Genomic DNA, 18,623 nt, shown 5'->3' on the forward strand with positions numbered 1-18,623 from the left:
CCTTATAAGTCCCCTCCGGCATGCAGACGTCAGTTTCTTCTTTCCGCTCTGAAACGCGGATCCGCAGAAGTTGTTTCTCAGGTTGATTTTTTTTACCTGCTTCGACACTGTCGGTGGAACAGTGTGCCTTTGTCTAATGTCTACAGGTTTCAAACATTGTGGGTCTTGTAGCTGACCTATGTCGGTGACGGACCTCCATTCAATTTGTATGTGTTGTTTAGGTGAGCACCACAAAGCTGAAGATTGTGGCTCCTGCCAGAAACTAAACCCGAAGTCGATAAAGGAGCTATGTTTGAAGTTGATGATGGCCCGTGTGGCATGATCCGCTGAGGTTTCCCATCCTCTATCTTCGTTGTCTCGGGCAAAGCAGGGTCGATCTTGGAGCCGAAGCCGGTCTGGAGGACGTCGTTCTCCGGGGAAGTCAAAAGGTAAGGGGCGGTTGAAGTTGCGCCATTCTCGGACCTCAACGCTTGGAGACTCCGTCTCCAATGGCACCTCCCTCTTGACGGTTGTGGAGGGCATACGTGACTCCTCACCGTGCATTGATGGCTCAGATGAAGGAATATTATAATTCCTTGCACCTAATAGGCCCCAAGGGGGTGAGTTGGGTGCTGCCGGAGGGTTGCCCTCGGTGACCGTTGAGCCGTTGGAGTCAAGGGGTCGGCGCCGGTCGACGTTGGCTGATGCCGCTTTGGTGCAGGTACCCAGTCCTTCAGGATCTCGACCTATGACACCGGTCTTTAATCAGCCGGATCCAGCTCTGATTTCAGCGGTGTCGGTCGTAGACACTTCTCCTTCATGTAGGCGTCGTACGACGTCAAATGCAAAGTCAACTATTCAGACTGAGGTGACTAAGAGGAATATGCAGGTTTTGATTCCTTCTCTGGATAGCCTGTGCTGATTGAGGCAGGGCCTCAAATGAAGGAGAGCTGCTTGTCTGCTTTGAGAGAGGCTAGTGGTCTGGATTCTCCTCCAGCTTCAATGTTGCTTTCTCCCCCTGGCCTTGCTTCAGAGGCAAGTTTCCCTGTTGCAGGCTTGCTAAGGAAGGTGGCTACAGTTTAAAACTTGTCACTTCCTACGGTGTAAAGGACCACAGACCCTTTGATCAAGGTCCTTTTTCAGTGACAGACCGGGGAAGAACCTGTTCTACCGTTTGAAGATGCCCTTTTTGATGTTTTATTATGTGCTTGGGCCAAGCCTGAGTCGGGGTCTCAGTAAACAACTACCTGAACCTGGGGACCAAGTTTGTCTTCATAGACTCCCTTCCACCTGTAGCTTGATGACTCGGGTTGCGACTTCTCCACGAAATATAGAGTCTGTTCCGAAAACTCCAGTGGGTAAGGAGTCTAGGACTCATGATGCATGTGGTAAACACATTTTTGCTTCAGCAAGCTCAGCCTTGAGAACCACCAATACATCTTGTGTGCTGGGGCGGTATTCCCCTGCTTTATGGGATTCACTACATATTGTGTTACCATCTTTTCCGGGTAATGTCCGCGGGGAGATTGGTGATTTGATTTAGATTTGGGAAATGCCATTCTACATGACGAGTTCACCTTGTCATTAGCACTGAAGTGGTCAAACAAGGCGGGGTGGGGTCGTGGATCCTTTGTCAAGAGGCTCTTCGCCTTTGGCAATGGCTGGAACGCCAGGGCGTGACCCTGGTGGCTCAACACCTGGCAGGTTCTCTGAACGCCAGGGCGGACGAGCTCAGCCGTCGGTGCATGATGGATCACGAATGGCGTCTGAACTTGGACGTGGTGCAAGGCCTCTTTCAGCGATGGGGAGAGCCTTGGTTAGATCTATTCACCACCGACGAGAACGTGCAATGTCATCAGTTCTGCGCGTTGGAATTTCCAAGGCGGCACTCGCTCGGAGACGCTTTTCGTCGCGAGTGGAGTTGCGGTCTGTTGTACGCCTTTCCGCCTATACCACTTCTGCCCAGAGTGCTGAAGAAGATCAAGCGCGACCGGGCCAAAGTCATCCTTGTGGCTCCGGACTGGGCGAGAAGGTACTGGTATCCAGAGCTACCCAGTATGTCAGTCGATCCCCCGGTTAGTCTGCCTCTTCAAGAGGACCTTCTGTCGCAGCAGCAGGGGACGGTCCTCCACCCGAACCTCTCCAGTCTCCACCTCCATGCTTGGAGATTGAGCGGCGACAGTTGAGGCCATTTGACTTGCCTCCTGAAGTTTGTAACATCATTCTGGCAGCCAGGCGTCCCTCCACAAAGTCGGTATACGCCTGCAGGTGGAACAGATTTGTGGCATGGTGCACAGCAAAGGCTGTGGATCCCCTCAATGCCCCTCTTTCTGAGGTCCTTCTCTTCCTTCTTTCTCTTGCCCAGCAGGGCTCTGCTCTGGGCACTATCAAGGGCTACCTTTCTGCCCTTTCCGCCTTTCTCAGGCTGCCTGATCAACCTTCTTTGTTCAAGTCCCCTATTGTTAATAGATTTCCTAATGGCATCACACACACGTTTCCTCCTGTTCCGTTTGTGATGCCCCAGTGGAACTTGAACCTGGTTCTTACATTTCTGATGTGCGCTCCCTTTGAGCCACTTCACAACTGTCCTCTTCGCCTTCTGACTTTGAAGACTGCTTTCCTGGTTGCCATCACCTCTGCCAGGAGTGAGCTCCAGGCCCTTTCTTGTACTCCACCTTTCCTTTCTGTCCATCCGGACAAAGTGGTGCTGCGTACCAAACCTTCTTTCCTGCCCAAGGTTGTCACGGCCTTCCACATCGGGCAGTCTATCACCTTGCCAACCTTCTTCCCGCCACCGCATCCCTCTAAAGAGGAAGAGCGGCTCCCCCGTCTGGACCCAAAACGTGCGCTCTCATTCTACTTGGATCGCACACGCCAGTTCCGGGTGGATGACCAACTCTTTGTTGGTTACGTGGGCGCGAAGAAGGGGAAAGCGGTGCACAAGAGGACCATCTCCCGGTGGATCATCCTGTGTATCCAGGCATGCTACTCCTTGGCTAGGAAGGAGCCTCCTGCTGGATTACGGGCTCATTCTACCCGAGCGACGGCGGCTACCACTGCCCTGGGCAGGGGTGTGCCCTTACAAGACATCTGTCAGGCAGCTACGTGGGCATCACTGCACACGTTTGCAAGACACTACTGCCTGGACAGCCAAGTCCGGAGGGATGGCTTCTTTGGCTGTTCCGTCCTCCGGGACCTTCTGGTGTGATTATTGGTTCGCAGACCCACCACCGGGGTTGGTATTGCTGGGGTATCTATTCTAAGGTAAGGAATCTAATACTAACGTGTCTCTTTCAGATGCACAAGTTACTACTTGTGTAACGATATATCTGTAAGAGACATTAGTTAGTATTAGATTCCTTACCGACCCACCCATCCTCCCCGTTCTGCGAACCAATATCTAGGGTTAGGGTTGTCCCCTTTCAGGGCCCTAGTTTCAATGGCACCAGTGTTGGTTTTTAACATGGCTCTGCGTTTCTGGCGCGGAAAAGCTGTGTCTAAGAACTGACGTCAGCACGCGGAGGCGGTGTCTAAGTACTCCGAGGACATCATCACGGCGCCCACGACGGACGCGGGGCCGCAGACGACGCCTACCGACGCGCTAAGGGTACTGCTACGCAAAAATTTCCGTATCCAGTCTGACGCCTGGGGATATTCTAAGGTAAGGAATCTAATACTAACTAATGTCTCTTACAGATATATCGTTACACAAGTAGTAACTTGTGCTTTGGGAGGATTCGAGATTCATCTTACACTGCGTAAGATTTCTTGAGATTTCGCACATTAAAGAGCCCCAGAGTCAGGAGGCGAACATCTCGATATCCTCATACCTGGATTAACCCGCATTAATCCGTTGATCACATCCACATTACTCTGGAGTGCTGTGGCCCTTCCATTGATTTATTTCACGTCCTGACTACACCACAGGCACCCACGATCACAACATGTCTTACATGGACATTGCAAATTTGACAGCAAACAAAGCAGACACTTTCCAATTTTCCACAGAAGATACAGATAGGATTTATGCGCTAGTGCAGGATCCTGAATGCATTTCATCCAGCCCTGGATCAGTGCAATCTAACATTCGACAACTACTGTACGCGGCAAAGAGTGAAATTAACCAGCGGTTGCACGCAAGTACACTTATGAGATACCATAAAGTTCAGCGTGTACCTAGAGGCCTGCGCATCCCACTTAAATCAACTCTCTGCAAGAACAATCCGCGATTCACAGAAAAATGGTACGTATTTTAAATAAGTGCTCACTTGACTTGATCCTTCTCATAGTAGAAGAACTTTCTAAACTTCTGGAAGAACTCGACGGAGAAGTTACCCAACTAAAACAAGAACTAAGTAGCAAACTTACCACAGATGAATTGGCTAAAATTAGAGGACATTAACACCCAAGTCGAAAAATATACAAAAGAAATTAATGAAAGGAAATTACGTAAATTTAAGAGGGACACAATGGATTATAAACTTGGTGAGGTTTATAATTGGGCCGAAATTTATGCAGCCCGGAGACAACAACGTCCTTACGGAAACAGATCAACCGATGCGGATACTTCTTCAGATGATTCATCACGAAGACCTGGCCCTAGAGGGCATCAACATCAAGCACCATTTCCTCAGGAACAAACTGCCTCCACTTCCAAACAACCAGTTTCCACCTCTTCCTCTTCATCCTCTTCTTTTTTAGTATCAGGCCCCGACGCAATCGGCGACCCATGAGGTCCCGTTACACAAAACGTCCAGCAACCAGTGGCGAAAGGAACGAGAAGTCATCGAACCTAGTCATTAACATCTCCAGTACACAGATTACAGCTGCTCAAACCCAAGTCTTGGAGAAGGGAATCTCATTCGTTCCCACTTACCATTCTAATGAACTAAAGACTCTTGTTTGCTTTTACAGGTTTATCAGATCTTTACGGCTAAAACACTTTTTTCAAAATGTCTGCAATTCACAGCCACCAGAGGATATTGGAACATTGTTGGACCTTCGTCCTAAGAGCAACTTTCAGGCACCTGTGAGCCATAAGATACTAGACACTTTCGAATTGCTCGTACAACAGGATCTCCACACGATCTATCAAGGTCCCACCAAACATCCTTCTAATCTATCACGCTATGATTGTCTTGTTATCACATAATTGGCGAACAACGCGAATATTACGATTTGTAAAGCAGACAAAGGTGGTGCTCTGGTTATACTAGACACCAGCTTTTACCTCGATAATATCACACAACACCTCAGTGACAATATTTACATGGAAATACAGTCGGATCCCACCCCAGATTTCAACCGGGTGTTAGAAAACATCATCAAAAATGCCGTCATGGCAGGTACAATTACCGAAAGAGACAAACTCTTCCTGACGAAGGATCATCCTCAAGTGCCATATCTGTACATGGTGCCTAAGGTCTATAAACATGCCATAAGAACTCCATTCCGGCCCAAAGTCTGCACACGTAACTCCATTCATGAACCTATTGGAGTGTACATTGACAGACCTCTTCAATTGAGTGTGAGAAAAATGCCCAGCTACATTCAGGATACTACTGACTTCTTAAATAAACTCAACAACATCACCCTAAACTCAGACGAACCCATTTACTTGTGCACCATTGGCGTATGTTCCCTATATACTTCCATTCCCCACAACCTAGGACTACAGGCTATGGAAGCTGCATTACTTGCCACAGATAAGCCCCTGGGCCTTCAAGTGTTGCTTCTGGAACTTATTCAGTTTACCTTGCACCACAGTTACTTCACATGCCAGGAGAAATTTTTCATACAACTATCCGGTGTAGCCATGGGCAATTGCGCTGCGCCATCATATGCAAACCTGTTCATGCACCAATTCGAATCAGAACATATTACAACCAACCAAGAATGGAGCAACCATCTGACTTGCTATTATCGATATATCGATGACATCTTCTTGATGTGGAAAGATTCTGAACTTCAATTGACAACAGCCATCAACAACCTCAACCAAATTGACACCAGCCTGCAGTTTACTTACACAATTAACCGTACCCAAATTTAATTTTTGGACGTTAATATCCAGATTGAGAATAACAAGCTCTTAACTTCCATTTTCACAAAGCCCACAGATCGGAACAACTATTTACATTTCACCAGTTTCCACCAAATGAGCCTAAAAAACACTTACCTTATTCTCAACTCCTCGGAGCTAAACGCATAGTATCTACCATGGACTCACTCAAGGCTGACAGTTCAACTATAGTCAAAAAATTCTATCAAAGAGGATATCCAGAGAACATCATTAAATCGGCTGAATCACGAGTATTAAGAAAACCAGAACAGAACTATTGACTGATAAACAACGTACAGAAAACAAGGAGAGGCGTCCTTGTTTTGTGTCAAAGTTTTCTACCACCAGTACTCTAATCAAAGCTTCCATTAAAAAACATTGGCAGCTACTACAACTGGAACCTGATTTTAATAACATTTTTCAATCTCAACCCATCTTTGCGTACCAACGCACGAAGAAAATCCAGCAACTATTGAAAGCGAAAAAACAGACCACAGATGTTAACTACAAAGGCACTATTCCGTGCCATAACTGTGGAAATTGCACCAGTATCATTAAAGGAACGGTTATACAACATCCCACACAGGGTACTCCCATTCAACTCAAAGTGAATGCCACATGTGATACCACCAATGTGGTATATCTTCTTAAATGCCCGTGTGGCTTACCCTACGTAGGGAAAACAGAGAGGAAAATCAAGATTAGACTCACTGAACACCGCAGTAATATCCGGACTAAGAATGTTAAGTCCTGCGTAGCAGTACACTTCATAAACCATTCCCATAATGTCAGCCAGTTACGTTTCCTTATTCTGGAAGTCGTGAACCAAGTCGCAGGCAGAGACCATAAGAAATTCCTTCTACAAAGCGAACTCTATTGGATGCACAAATTAAATTCCATTCACCCGAAGGGTCTCAATGAAAGACTCTAATACAGCTGCTACTTATAAGATACCATCATGTACTTGTTGGGACCACTGTGTTTTGACCCCTCTGCTACCCATTGTCTACCCTTGCATGTTTGTATTGTATTTCGTCTTATCCATGTCCAGTTCACCTTTACTCGCCTTACTCTTTAGCTCTGAGAATTACGTTTTTACTTTCTTTCATGGACATGCTCGCCGTTCTCTTGACTCTTTGTTTACTCCTTTTGGTCATGGTCACTTGCATACACATCGTTTATTCATTTTATTTCCTTTTTCAGTGTCACTTTAACACGTTCTACTGTCTTTCATTCTCTGTTCCATTTTTTGATGTCTCATTGACGTTTATTGACACACACTGTTTGTTCTCTTCAGCTCTTTTTGCTTATATATTTCACCCACACACACTTATTGTTATAGAATTGTACTTTCCACACACATTCTGTCACTGTATTTTATTTTATTTTATTGTTTACACTCATTTGGTGCTCTTTCTCCATTCTAAGATTCCCCAGAATTTGGTTGTCACTGTATAAATAATTTTATACATCGTTGGCATTTTTATTGTTCGTTGTTCTATCTCCATTTTCATGCCCACGTTTTTCTTTTTTATAACTTTATTCACTTGCGCCGGGTTTCACGTTCACCATCCAGTCCCCTTTCTATGCCATTTGTTTTGACCCGCCGTTCATGTTTATTACCCTGCAAGTGCCGCTTCCGCGTACGGCAGACTCCGATGCTTCACTCGCGTTTGGGACTCGATTACGAGCACGTCACCTTCATTCTTGCGGTAAGCTTCCCGCACCACGCATGGTTCATCAGGCTTTACCCGCTTTGCACAGCCTTCAGGCTTTTGGATTAGTTTAGTTTCATTTAAGCCTTCTTTTCTCTTTTTTTATTTTTCTCTATTTTATGCACGCTTTTCTAACACGCATTTCAATCCGCTTCACAGCCCCGCTGCTTTCCACGGTTTTGCACTTGGGGTTGCGGTCACCTTCAACGTTTTTAAACTCATTGAGTGAGTTTATTCACCCATTCTTCTCTGTAAATATGCGTCATTCTTTGGCACGCAACACAAGTATTTGGCATGTTCACTGCACTATCAAACGCACGCTATTAACCCTTTCATGTAGCAGTACGCTATAATTAACACAGCATAGTTTCCCCTCCTTTCAGAGCAGCATGCAATTTTATATTTATATTTTTTTGACATTGCCAGCCCCCATCTCGTGCTACATCCTCTGTATCTTTCCCATTTTTTCACAGATACTCCCCCTGATGAAGAGCACCGCTCGAAATGCATAGGGGATGCATTTATGAATGATGTGTATATATTGAATTGTTTAAGAAATTGCAACAATGCAGTAACTTTATTTTGAAGTTATCCCACGTTTATTTAAGTTTTTGAAGCTTTTTGAAGCTTTTCAAGATTGGTTCAAATTAAACCATTGACTTAATGAAAAACATTGCAAATTACTTGATTTCACACCATTGAACACGCTTTTCCGTTTTGGGAGGATTCGAGATTCTCATAGGGACTTGTTGGTATGCCAGTGGTAAGTCTGGTATATAGGGACCTCTAAAGTAAGGGTATGCAGTTCCTAATGTGCAAAGCAGGTAGGTATGTGATTAGGCGCTCCACATGGTGGCGAAGAGCCAATGGTCAGGAGAAGTCTCCTCCTTTCGGAAAAAAGACCCTCACACTCCCAGCCAGCTAATGTCTTGCTTCATCATCGGGTCTGCACCTTATTGGGTCGGCGCAGCAATACCCGATCGGCACCCGAGATTGGGCCTTCTTGGCTGAAATCTTTATTCCTTATGCCGTTGGGTGCAGTGTGTGTGAGGGCCCTTGAATAGTGTAGGTGGTGATAATGTGTAGGGATGTAAAGTTTAAAACAGGTGCAGGTGGTCCACTCAAAATAATATTAATGAAGTATGGCCTCCACCCTGGATAAAATCAAACAGACGTGTATCGTTACTCTAAGTTCGTGAGGTTATACACTTGGTACATAGGTCAACATGTTTCTTGCCTTATATCAATTAGACAGCAATTTTTCAGGACCAAAAAATAGATCTACCTACACTTTTTGGTGGTGGTCAATGACTAAGTGAAGTGAGGTAATGACCACCCATACAGAACCCTAAAAAGTGGTACCTGTAGATCTACAACACAACACAATTAGGGTCAAGACCGCACGTCATCAGTACAGGCAGGTGTAGACACTAAGGTGTAAAGTCAGTTTCGTGGAAAGCGGGTCGGCAGATGTCCTACCCCTCACTCTGCCAGTCTGGGTAGTGACTCGGAGTAATCAGCGTAGTATTCCATTACTACTCTTGTGAAGTGCATATTTTTTATGATTCTGATGGATTCAGGGCCTATGTTTTGTATTCTTATGAATACATGTTGTTAAGGTTCATACTTCATTAAAGTCCTCTTGGACCGTGTTTTTATGGTGCAGGTTTTTCTCCTTCTGAGCAGACTGCATATCCACATTTTTGTTATATGTGCTTACTTTTTGGAAAATTGTGAGAGTAACCTCCGAGTTTATGGTGTATTATTTGGAAGTCGCAAGTTAGTTGCCTTCTGCTATGTGGAGGGGGTAGGTAATTTATGTGTTCATTCCTTGGACAAATGGGATGAGCTCTGTATCTTACACTGTGTGATGGGTAGTGCCAGAAACTATCTGAAGGAGAATTCTAGCTGCAGTTTCCTTACCCGTTTTCAGTCATACAATTTATGGTTGGATTCTTTTGGGCTTTATAAGAGGCTCTTCTTGCTGTTCTCCCTCAATGCTTTTTTGCATCTGTCTGGAGGCTATACATTACCTGTCTTTTTGGGTATTTATGTATTATATCTGTGTTTTACAAGTCCTTGGGAAATCATGGCTGTTACTTTTTGAGGCAGACTAGTGATCAAATAATGTTTCGTATCACATGTTGTTGCATGCGCTTGTTGCTAACAAGGATTTATTTTATATATTGTTTAATGTTTCGTTTTTCCTTATTTAATATTTGATTGTGCGCTAATGGGTGTGTCCCTTTTCTTCTTTCGCTTGCCTTGGTATTTTGAGCGTGCGCACGGCTTGGAGTCATGTTCAGACCTTCGGACCATGGCATTGAAGCCATGCAGGCACACGCTTTGTAGATACCTGTGGTTCAGCAGTAAATGTGGGTCGGTGATGCTCTAAGTGTTGTCAGACCACTTGGAGTCTATTGTGACACAATTTTATATATATTATGTATACGTCCAGGTGATACACCTTTGTGGCAAAAATTATTACAACTGGCATAATTAATGAATATAAATATTACATTTAAACCTATTTGTGTTATTTTAGTCTCTGTACAGTGCATTATTTAACCTTCAAGTGGTCATTTTGTTCAAACTAAATTCTCAATACCATGTAGTTATTATTCGTGTTTCTTTTGGTATTCATTCATCTTGGTATAATGGAATTAGTTCTGAGAGTCCTTCTTTTGGATTTTATCTGGATAGTTCTTTCTCAGACATTTCTTTATTGTTGTGAAGAATACGGAATACATGGCTTTTGTCTTGCATTTGGCCCTTTTGGTCAATGAGTTCTATTTCCCCTTGGGGGATAGAGGATAATGTCTGATAACGGACAGATGGTTCTTTAGGGGTTTTCCCCTCTCCCTTTAAGGGCCGATTCTCTATGGCCTGTTTGGTTATTATTTATATGTTCTGTGACAGTGATCATGGATTCTATTAAGAGCAAAGCTTTTGTACTGGTATTCCTACATACATTTGGTCTGTTATTGGTTATTGACTGGCTGGTTTTCTTTGAGAACTTTCATAGGATTAGTTTGCAGACCATCCTCCAGGGGGTATAGCTATGGTATTTAATTCAAAAGTGAAGGAATCTGCAGCTAGATGTCTCTATCAGTTGTAAACGTTACTTACCTTTGGTAATGTAATATCTGGTAGAGACAGTCTAGCCGCAGATTCATTAACTCCCTGCCCATGCTCCCCACTCAGCGAATGTCCTATGAGTTAAGGGTTATACCCTTTTTCACTTCTGGTTTTATTTACTGGTGATCACTATCTTAACTTATGTTGGACTCAGCAGACCACTTGACCTGGCCACATAGGTTTTGTTAAATATTGTCATACCTTCCAGTTTCACATTTGTGTGGTCGGTAGGGTGGGGATGTTTTCTATTTCACACTGGATTGGACACCAGTGGACAGTATTGATTTATTTGTTCTTTCTTAGAAAGTTCTTGTTTGGTATCATCTTACTTTGTATTGGCTCTATCAATATGTCACGTAATGTGATTCAACAAACACCTTGTTGTTGTTTTCATAGGGTTTGTTTTGCTATTATCATGCCATTCATTACCACTGATGAAAGGGCTGTAGAGAGTAATATTTTCCTCCCTTACACAAGGGCTATTTACCAAGTCACCGGGCTTCAAAGATTTTTGATGATGTTCTATAGAGTTCAAGGTTTTCTTCCCTTGCATGGTGGTTATTCACCAGGGTGCAGGGTTTCATGTAGCCCTGTGCATCCTTGATTAATTGGGGGTTTTCTTTAACAGTCCCTGTTGGGTATTTGGTGTTTCTCCATTTATTAATGTTTCAAAGATTTTCTTATTTTTTTGGCATACTATTTACCCAACGAGTTTCTATAGTGGCCCTGTGTTCTGGCGCGGAGGATTTCACAGAAGAAACTGATGTCTGCGCGCCAGAGGGGACGTATATGGCTCCACTGACGTCATGACCGGAGTTGGCGTCATCGGATCTAGACTAGCGCCTGGGGAGAATTCAAAAGTTATTGAATCTGCTGCTAGACTGTGTGTGTCTGCCAGATATTACGTTACTGAAGGTAAATAACTTTTACTCAAATACAATAAAACCTGACCAATAAATAAAAACAAAGGATAACACCCCAAAGTTGATCTGACCCAACCATCATTTCTTATAAACCTTCCCAAAAATCCTTATACTTCAAATGTAACCCTGGCAGTAGAAAGAGTGTGTGCAGAATATGGTAAAAATAAAAATGCTATAATAGGAGAAAATAGTAACTACGTGTGGTTCCCTGAATGTGCTAATTTATCCATAGTGCTTTCGTATTATAAGCAAATATACATGGAATCAAGCAAATACAAATAACTGAAACCCTCCTTATAAACGATGAGCCCTCAAAATTAGAAGCAGAAATTTGGATCTCAAAGTTTTGTAAAGTGCACAAAAAAGGACAAAGTGCAAGATAGATTACTTTGGCTCGTTATTACAGGGACATGGCGGGGGTTATCATACCATCCACCTTGCTTCGGAAAAGTTACCAGAAAATTCACAGTGCCCAAACGGAATACTAGACGGGTAATATCTGTACTTCGGGTTTAAAAAAAAAGGATAAATAAAACTGCAGTTGATTACTAGGGACGCTAACATTGCCAGAGCTCAAAGATCTTTGCTGAGTCAATAACTGCTGATGATGTGAGCTTACCCTTGCTATATGTGCAGACCAAATTAAGGTTTTTGCTTGAGATGGCAGATTAACCGGATTATCAAAGAGCCGATGCTGCCAAAAGCACGTTTTAGGTATCCAAACAAGGGGATTTTCACACAGTTGTATATAGTGAGACGGTCCATAATGATGGATCTTGAAAAGTCTAACTTGGTGAGAGCCAAATTTTAGCCCACAATAACAAAGGGGCAAGACCAATACGGTCTTTAATATACTCCAGACCGAGTTTAGAATGACAGAATTGGGTTGATGTACTTTTAGGGACTACCAGGAGCCTCCCAATGAAGCTCTTCTCTACAAGTTTGAGCTTAGTGCAGTTAGTATGGCCCCACACTCAAGCCCCATAGGTGGCAATTGAGAGTCATTTTGCTTTATAAATTGCAATCATCTCTTTAACAGGCTTCTATTTAATTTGGTTGCAAACTGGAAGAGTGCCTCCACTGCTGTATTAGTATGCTGCGCCCCTAGGATCAGTAAAGGGTCCCAGGATAACTGAGTTTAAAAGGAATCCCAAAGAGGAGAAACTTTGGACCTTATCTAACATGGTAGCCGACACAACAAACTATTTCAACTTTTTTGTCTTGGGGCCACACACCATAACATAAGATTTTTTTATAATTAATTTTTAAGTCCAAAGATCACATGAAATCTACAAAGGAGACTACAGATTTCTGCAGGCTCATAGCTGTCCTTGCTAGAAGGACAGCATCATCTGCGTAGAGCAGGATTGGGACAAATGTTTCGCCTGTCTTTGGATAATCCAATTTATTTTGCAACAAATGCCCCTTTAAGCCATTTGTGTGTTCAAGGAATAGAAATGGGGCCAAAATACAACCCTGGCCCAGTCTGCATTTAAATATATGGGGTCTTGTTTTCCGCATACTACTTTTCAACTGATATCATTGAGGGAGGAGCGAACAGTATCATTCACTCACACCTAAAGATTCCTTTGCATTTGGGTGACATTTGGTTGTGCATTCTCCAAACGAAGAAACCAAGGCTGCTGGATCAGAGGGCCTTTTTCTTGTATTCAATCATCCTTCAAAGGGCTGGGCGCTCCTGCCTGTTTTCTCTATTCCGCTATTGCGAGTGCCTGCTTGCTTAAAGCAAGTGCATGGACATCGTCTTTTCTGTTGATCTCTATCCATTTATATCTACTCAAGCATTCCATTTTCCCCATTGTCTCCTACCGAGGTGACCTCTTCGGTGCTCTTTAACATATGTCAGACAGTACGAAACAATAGATGCAAGGCAAGCAACAGTATGATAAACGTGATTAGACTTCACCTGCGTTCAACCTGCTTACAATGTCCTGCTGAGTTACTAAGTTCAGTTCTAGTCCATGCTTCACCTCAGTCTGCCTGTAAACACCTCTCCCATACCTCTGGCGATTGGGGTAGTCATGTGAAGTCCAGTCCAACACCTGCCCCCTCTTCATCGAGCCAAGAAGCATACCAGCGCACAATGCTTTGGTTCTGTAAGCAGTTGTTCATATGAATAACAATATTGCAGTCTGTCAGAGGCTTATAGCACTGATAGAAATAAAGCAGGCATATGTGAGGATTGCTCGTCTTTTGTAATTGATGCTCTGTCTTTGGGATGTGAGCTGTGTTAGGCTTAATGTGTGTTGTGAGAAAACAGGCACTCAGGAAAGCTCAAGGAAGTTTTAATGCATGTTTGTTGCGCAAATGAAATAGCCAGCAAGCATCCAAAAAAAGATGTTACTTGTAGATTGCTATATCAACGGACCAGAGTTTTACCCCCAGTCAGCTTGAGCTTGTGATGCTAAATTCCTTACATTTCAGTGGTACATCCATGAAGGGTTTTCTCACAATTATTGTACAGTTAAACTGTAGATGAACACTCGTAATGTAGAGGTGCTTGGCACTTCTTAAGAAAGACTGTAAGAAGACCTATAAGAAGTTATAGTAAGCTAGACTTCATTCATTTCTGCAGTTCTTGCTTTGTTGCGCCAAACTCAAAGCGAGGTTATGCTTTCTAGAGCAGTTAGTCTAAATGCGCTGTTTGCCCCGTGGGATAAAAAAAATGGTAGTGCATTTAAAATACGTAGAAATTGGCAGTAATACTAAGGCTTTAGTGTGTTTTAAGCAGGTATAAAAACGAAATTGCAATTTTTAATACAAATAGAAAGGTTTCTGGAATTTTACATTTTGAATGTGAAGTCACTTTATAAACACACACTGCTTAGTTTCTTGATTGATAACTAGATTTTGCTGAGTCACAATCGGGTCATAGCATAAGCATTAAATAGTGGTTGGAACTGCTTTATTACCAACCCAGAAATGGCTTGAATTGACATAGTCCCTTTTGATTTCATGGTTTTTATGTAGTGTGGGTCAGATGAGTTTTTTGAAGGACTTTCACGTAGCATGATGATAAAATATCACCTACAAAATTAGTAGCATAACCCTTTATATCAACAATCTGTAACATACATATAGCAGTAATACTGCCATGGGCTTTCCAAGTGTGCTTGCGTGTTTCAAAGCATAATCTATTCACCACGGAATGTACACACAGTTCCAAAAGTTTGTTATCTTCACACATGTGAGCTCCTCTAGTGTACACTCTCCATTTTCTCTGTTGAAGACCTATTGAGATTTAGTGTTTCCACTTTGGCGCAACATAATAGGTAGAAAAGACAAGGTATGATTTGTTGGTTTTCAAGTAGGATTGCTCTTTGAATTTACATATAAATAATTACGCTTTTTATACAGCATATTTTGTCAATAGTTTGTATTTTAGTGCATGTGTATTTTTTTGTGCTGAGGACTCTTCTTTTATCTGTATGACAGCAGGCATATTCAACCCAGCCGCAAGGGGGGAACTATATGGTACATGGAGTTCATCAAGTTACACTTCCACAAGGATACAGCCTAGGACCAGATCAGATTGGCCCACTAAGATCATTGCCACCAACTCTAAACTCTGCTGTATCAACACAGAATGCTCAGACTTCATACTTAAGGTATTGCTTTTATGAAATTTATTTGTTTAACTGGAGTCTTTCTTTACTTTATTATTCCCTTTAAAGCTGCATTCGTCACCAATGCACTTACTCTTACGCACACGCACACACACACACACACACACACACACACACACACACACACACACACATATATATATATATATATACACACAAATCATGTGCATCGTTTATTGTGTGAATACTTTTCTTTATGGGATTCTTTCTGTATTGCAGTAGCATTCTTGATTTACTGTCACTTTAAATGATTTCAGGAAATTGCTCATTTAGTGCTTCAAGAGTTCACAACTTAATTTGATCGGATTATCATTGAATACAACATACATACATTAACATCTTAACTAGTGATCTGCTTCATGGAGCAGATAGGCACATTTATTAAATCAATCTAGTTCAGCAGGCCATTTTGCCATGGGCTCAGACAATGTTTGGGTTAAGCTAGCTCTAAGAACTTTTAACTTGTGCTGAAAATTCTTAAGGTTCTCAAGTCTGTAATTTTGCCAGCAGTTTCAGGTCTACCATCCATCCCCTCGCACATGTAGGCTAATGCAGAGATTTGAGTGGCATAGTTTTATCACATTTTGGCAGCTTTGAAAGATGCATAATATGTCAGTAGGCTCTTTGAAAAGAAGTACTTTTATGTTCTTCACTGTTTGTAGTCAGGTGCCTTGCTTTGACCCAACGAAATATTCTTTGATATCATGGTGTATAAGCATAGGTCATAGCTTAGTGAACCTTTAAAAGTAGCTCTGATTGAACGTATACCCACTTTAATGAAGAATGTGAAGGACAACTGCTAGGGCTGCTCAGAGTTTTTGTTCTTGGATTATGGTATTGGGTAAGTTACCATCATTACTTATCTGATACACATCTAGTCACAGATTCCTTACCTTAGAATCTTCCGCAGCCATCAGACTTAATCTTGAGCAGTACCTTTGTGTGCCAGTAGGTGATGTCGTTTAACTCCAAGTCTGCATCATCTGCGATGCCTACGTAGGCGCCATCCCAGCGCACTGACATCAGTTCTTTTCTTTGCACCATCTTCACAGATTTGGAAATAGCTACTACTATCCACGTTTTGGATGACTTTTTTGACATTTTGTCGAATTCTTTTGAGACGTTATCTTCAAGTGTACTAGGAATGTCCCCATAAAAATGAGTGGTCTTTAAACCCTGTGGTTCCTGCCACAGATCTCTGTGATAGACTTCCATCTGGTTTGTCTATGGTACCTGTAGCCGATCCACAACTCCAATTCCTGTGACAACTGTTTGGCCATATCAGCTTTCTTGAGGATTCCGGATCAGCCCTCCCTCTTCAAGTCACCTGTTATGACCCATGTTCTCAAAGGTCTCCAGCACATGCTTCCCCCTAAACCCTTCATCGTGCCCCAATGGTACCTGTACTTCGTTTTTGATTTTTCTGATGTGCTCATCATTTGTGCCTATGCATAGCTGACCAGTGTCTCTTGACCATCAAAATAACCAGTTTGATGGCATGTGTGGCTCTAGATACACATGCTCTGCATACTCCTACCATCTAGTGTTTGGTTCAGAGTTGTACAACTTGCTTTTCTTTCAAGAAGTCTTTCGAGGCACGAGGTAGAGTGACTCCTCTTGTTGATATTGTGCTTAGACATCGACTCCTTTGTTAGATTGTTTTCTCTGCACCGTCAGGTTTGGACGTTTGTGCCTCTCTTCGTGGTCATCTCAGCTTGGTACAAGTTTTTGGTCTCGAATGGACTTTTCCATTACTGCGCCTCTCGAAAACCTTCCTCGGTTCGGACATCAGCTGATCGCCCTTCAGGACGCAGCCAGTCTCTGGCCTACCCTTCCATGTTGACTGTTGGTGCTGAAGAAGTGTTTCTGATGAAATGGACACCTTTTCGATTTTGCCTATCTTGTCAGACCAAATATCCACACACCAACCAACACCAGGTGTGCAACCTTTGCCTGTCGCCCAATCACTACGAGGCAGACTGCAATGCCTACAAGTCTTTCAGATTGGAAAAGACACTTTGTGATCAAAAGGCGAATCAACTAGAGATGTCTCGCCTCAGCAAAGATGATACTCCCTACAATTTCAGTAGGGAGCGTGCCCAGGAGGAGTCTGCTGCCGAGGTAGAAGGAGAGCCGTTCTCTATCGAGGAGATCTCCGGCTCCGAGGTGGAGGATGAATCTGAATACATGTGACTACTGTCGCCCCAGACCCTGCTCTTCCACCCAAAAAGACTTCAAAACACTTGCCCTTCCCACTCTTAGAGGTCGCTGGACCACCACGGTCATCTGACCATGGTCGGATCTGAAAAAATTCTTCGGATGTCTGCCTTCGGGCCTGGCACCAAAAACCTCCTCCAAGGCTAAGTCCTGTGGTTCGACCTCCTTGGATCGATCACAAACCTTGGTCTCCACTAAGCCTTCGGGACCGACATGGCAACAGATTCCATCTCCTTAATGCTGGGCAAAACATCTCCCAAAGTCTGGATTCTAAAATCAACCCTCAGTTTCCATATCCTGGGTCAAGCTTATAGTTGAAAAAATTGACTTTAGACAAAGTAAAAGCCACGTTCAAGAAGGCACAGGGTGAATTATAACCTCTCCTCCACCGAGGAGACATTTAACGTTTGAGGAGAAATTGGACACTCCTGTACCTCTCAAAAAGAGGACAAAGGACAGGGCTACTGGCCCTACACATCATCTTCCTCCACTATCACCTCCTCCACCTCTTCCAGTATAACCGCCTCCACCATCCCCTCCCTCTTCTCTTTCATCTCCACTTCATGACCCTCTGGATAATACACCTCTAGGTTCACCTAGGTCTCACATGGGGTATGGGAGAACAATTAGGGAACCCTGATCCTTTGGACTCTTATGATACAGATCTCCCGAGGACCCAGATCTTTATCCAGCTGGTCCTTTCCCCTCCTGAAGATGCTAGTGCTTACCTGCAAGTAATTGATAGATCTGAAAGAAACAGGTTAGTATTAAATTCCTAACCTTAGAATATCCCCAGGCGTCAGACTGGATCCGGAAAATTTTGCATAGCAGTACCCCTGCGCGTCGGTAGGCGTCGTCTGTGGCTCGGCGTTGTTGGTGCCGGGATGACGTCGTCGGAGTACGGAGAAAGTGGTACTCTTTAGTCACTTTTTGACTAAGCTAT

General features: G+C 43.4%; 1 protein-coding gene across 3 annotated transcripts in view; it reads left to right on the forward strand.

Annotated features, from left to right (window-relative positions):
* STAM2 (signal transducing adaptor molecule 2) overlaps positions 1-18,623 on the forward strand; it is a 489,661-nt gene that overhangs the window by 414,097 nt on the left and 56,941 nt on the right. For 2 of the 3 annotated variants that reach the window (XM_078681742.1, XM_078681744.1), the window contains exon 13: positions 15,273-15,445. In XM_078681742.1, the coding sequence (XP_078537868.1) occupies positions 15,273-15,445 (173 nt within the window). The remainder of the gene's footprint in view (positions 1-15,272; positions 15,446-18,623) is intronic. The other variant, XM_078681743.1, reaches the window with a different exon arrangement.

The sequence above is a fragment of the Lissotriton helveticus genome, chromosome 3_1, assembly GCF_964261635.1.
Source record: "Lissotriton helveticus chromosome 3_1, aLisHel1.1, whole genome shotgun sequence".
Classification (NCBI taxonomy): Eukaryota; Metazoa; Chordata; class Amphibia; order Caudata; family Salamandridae; genus Lissotriton; species Lissotriton helveticus.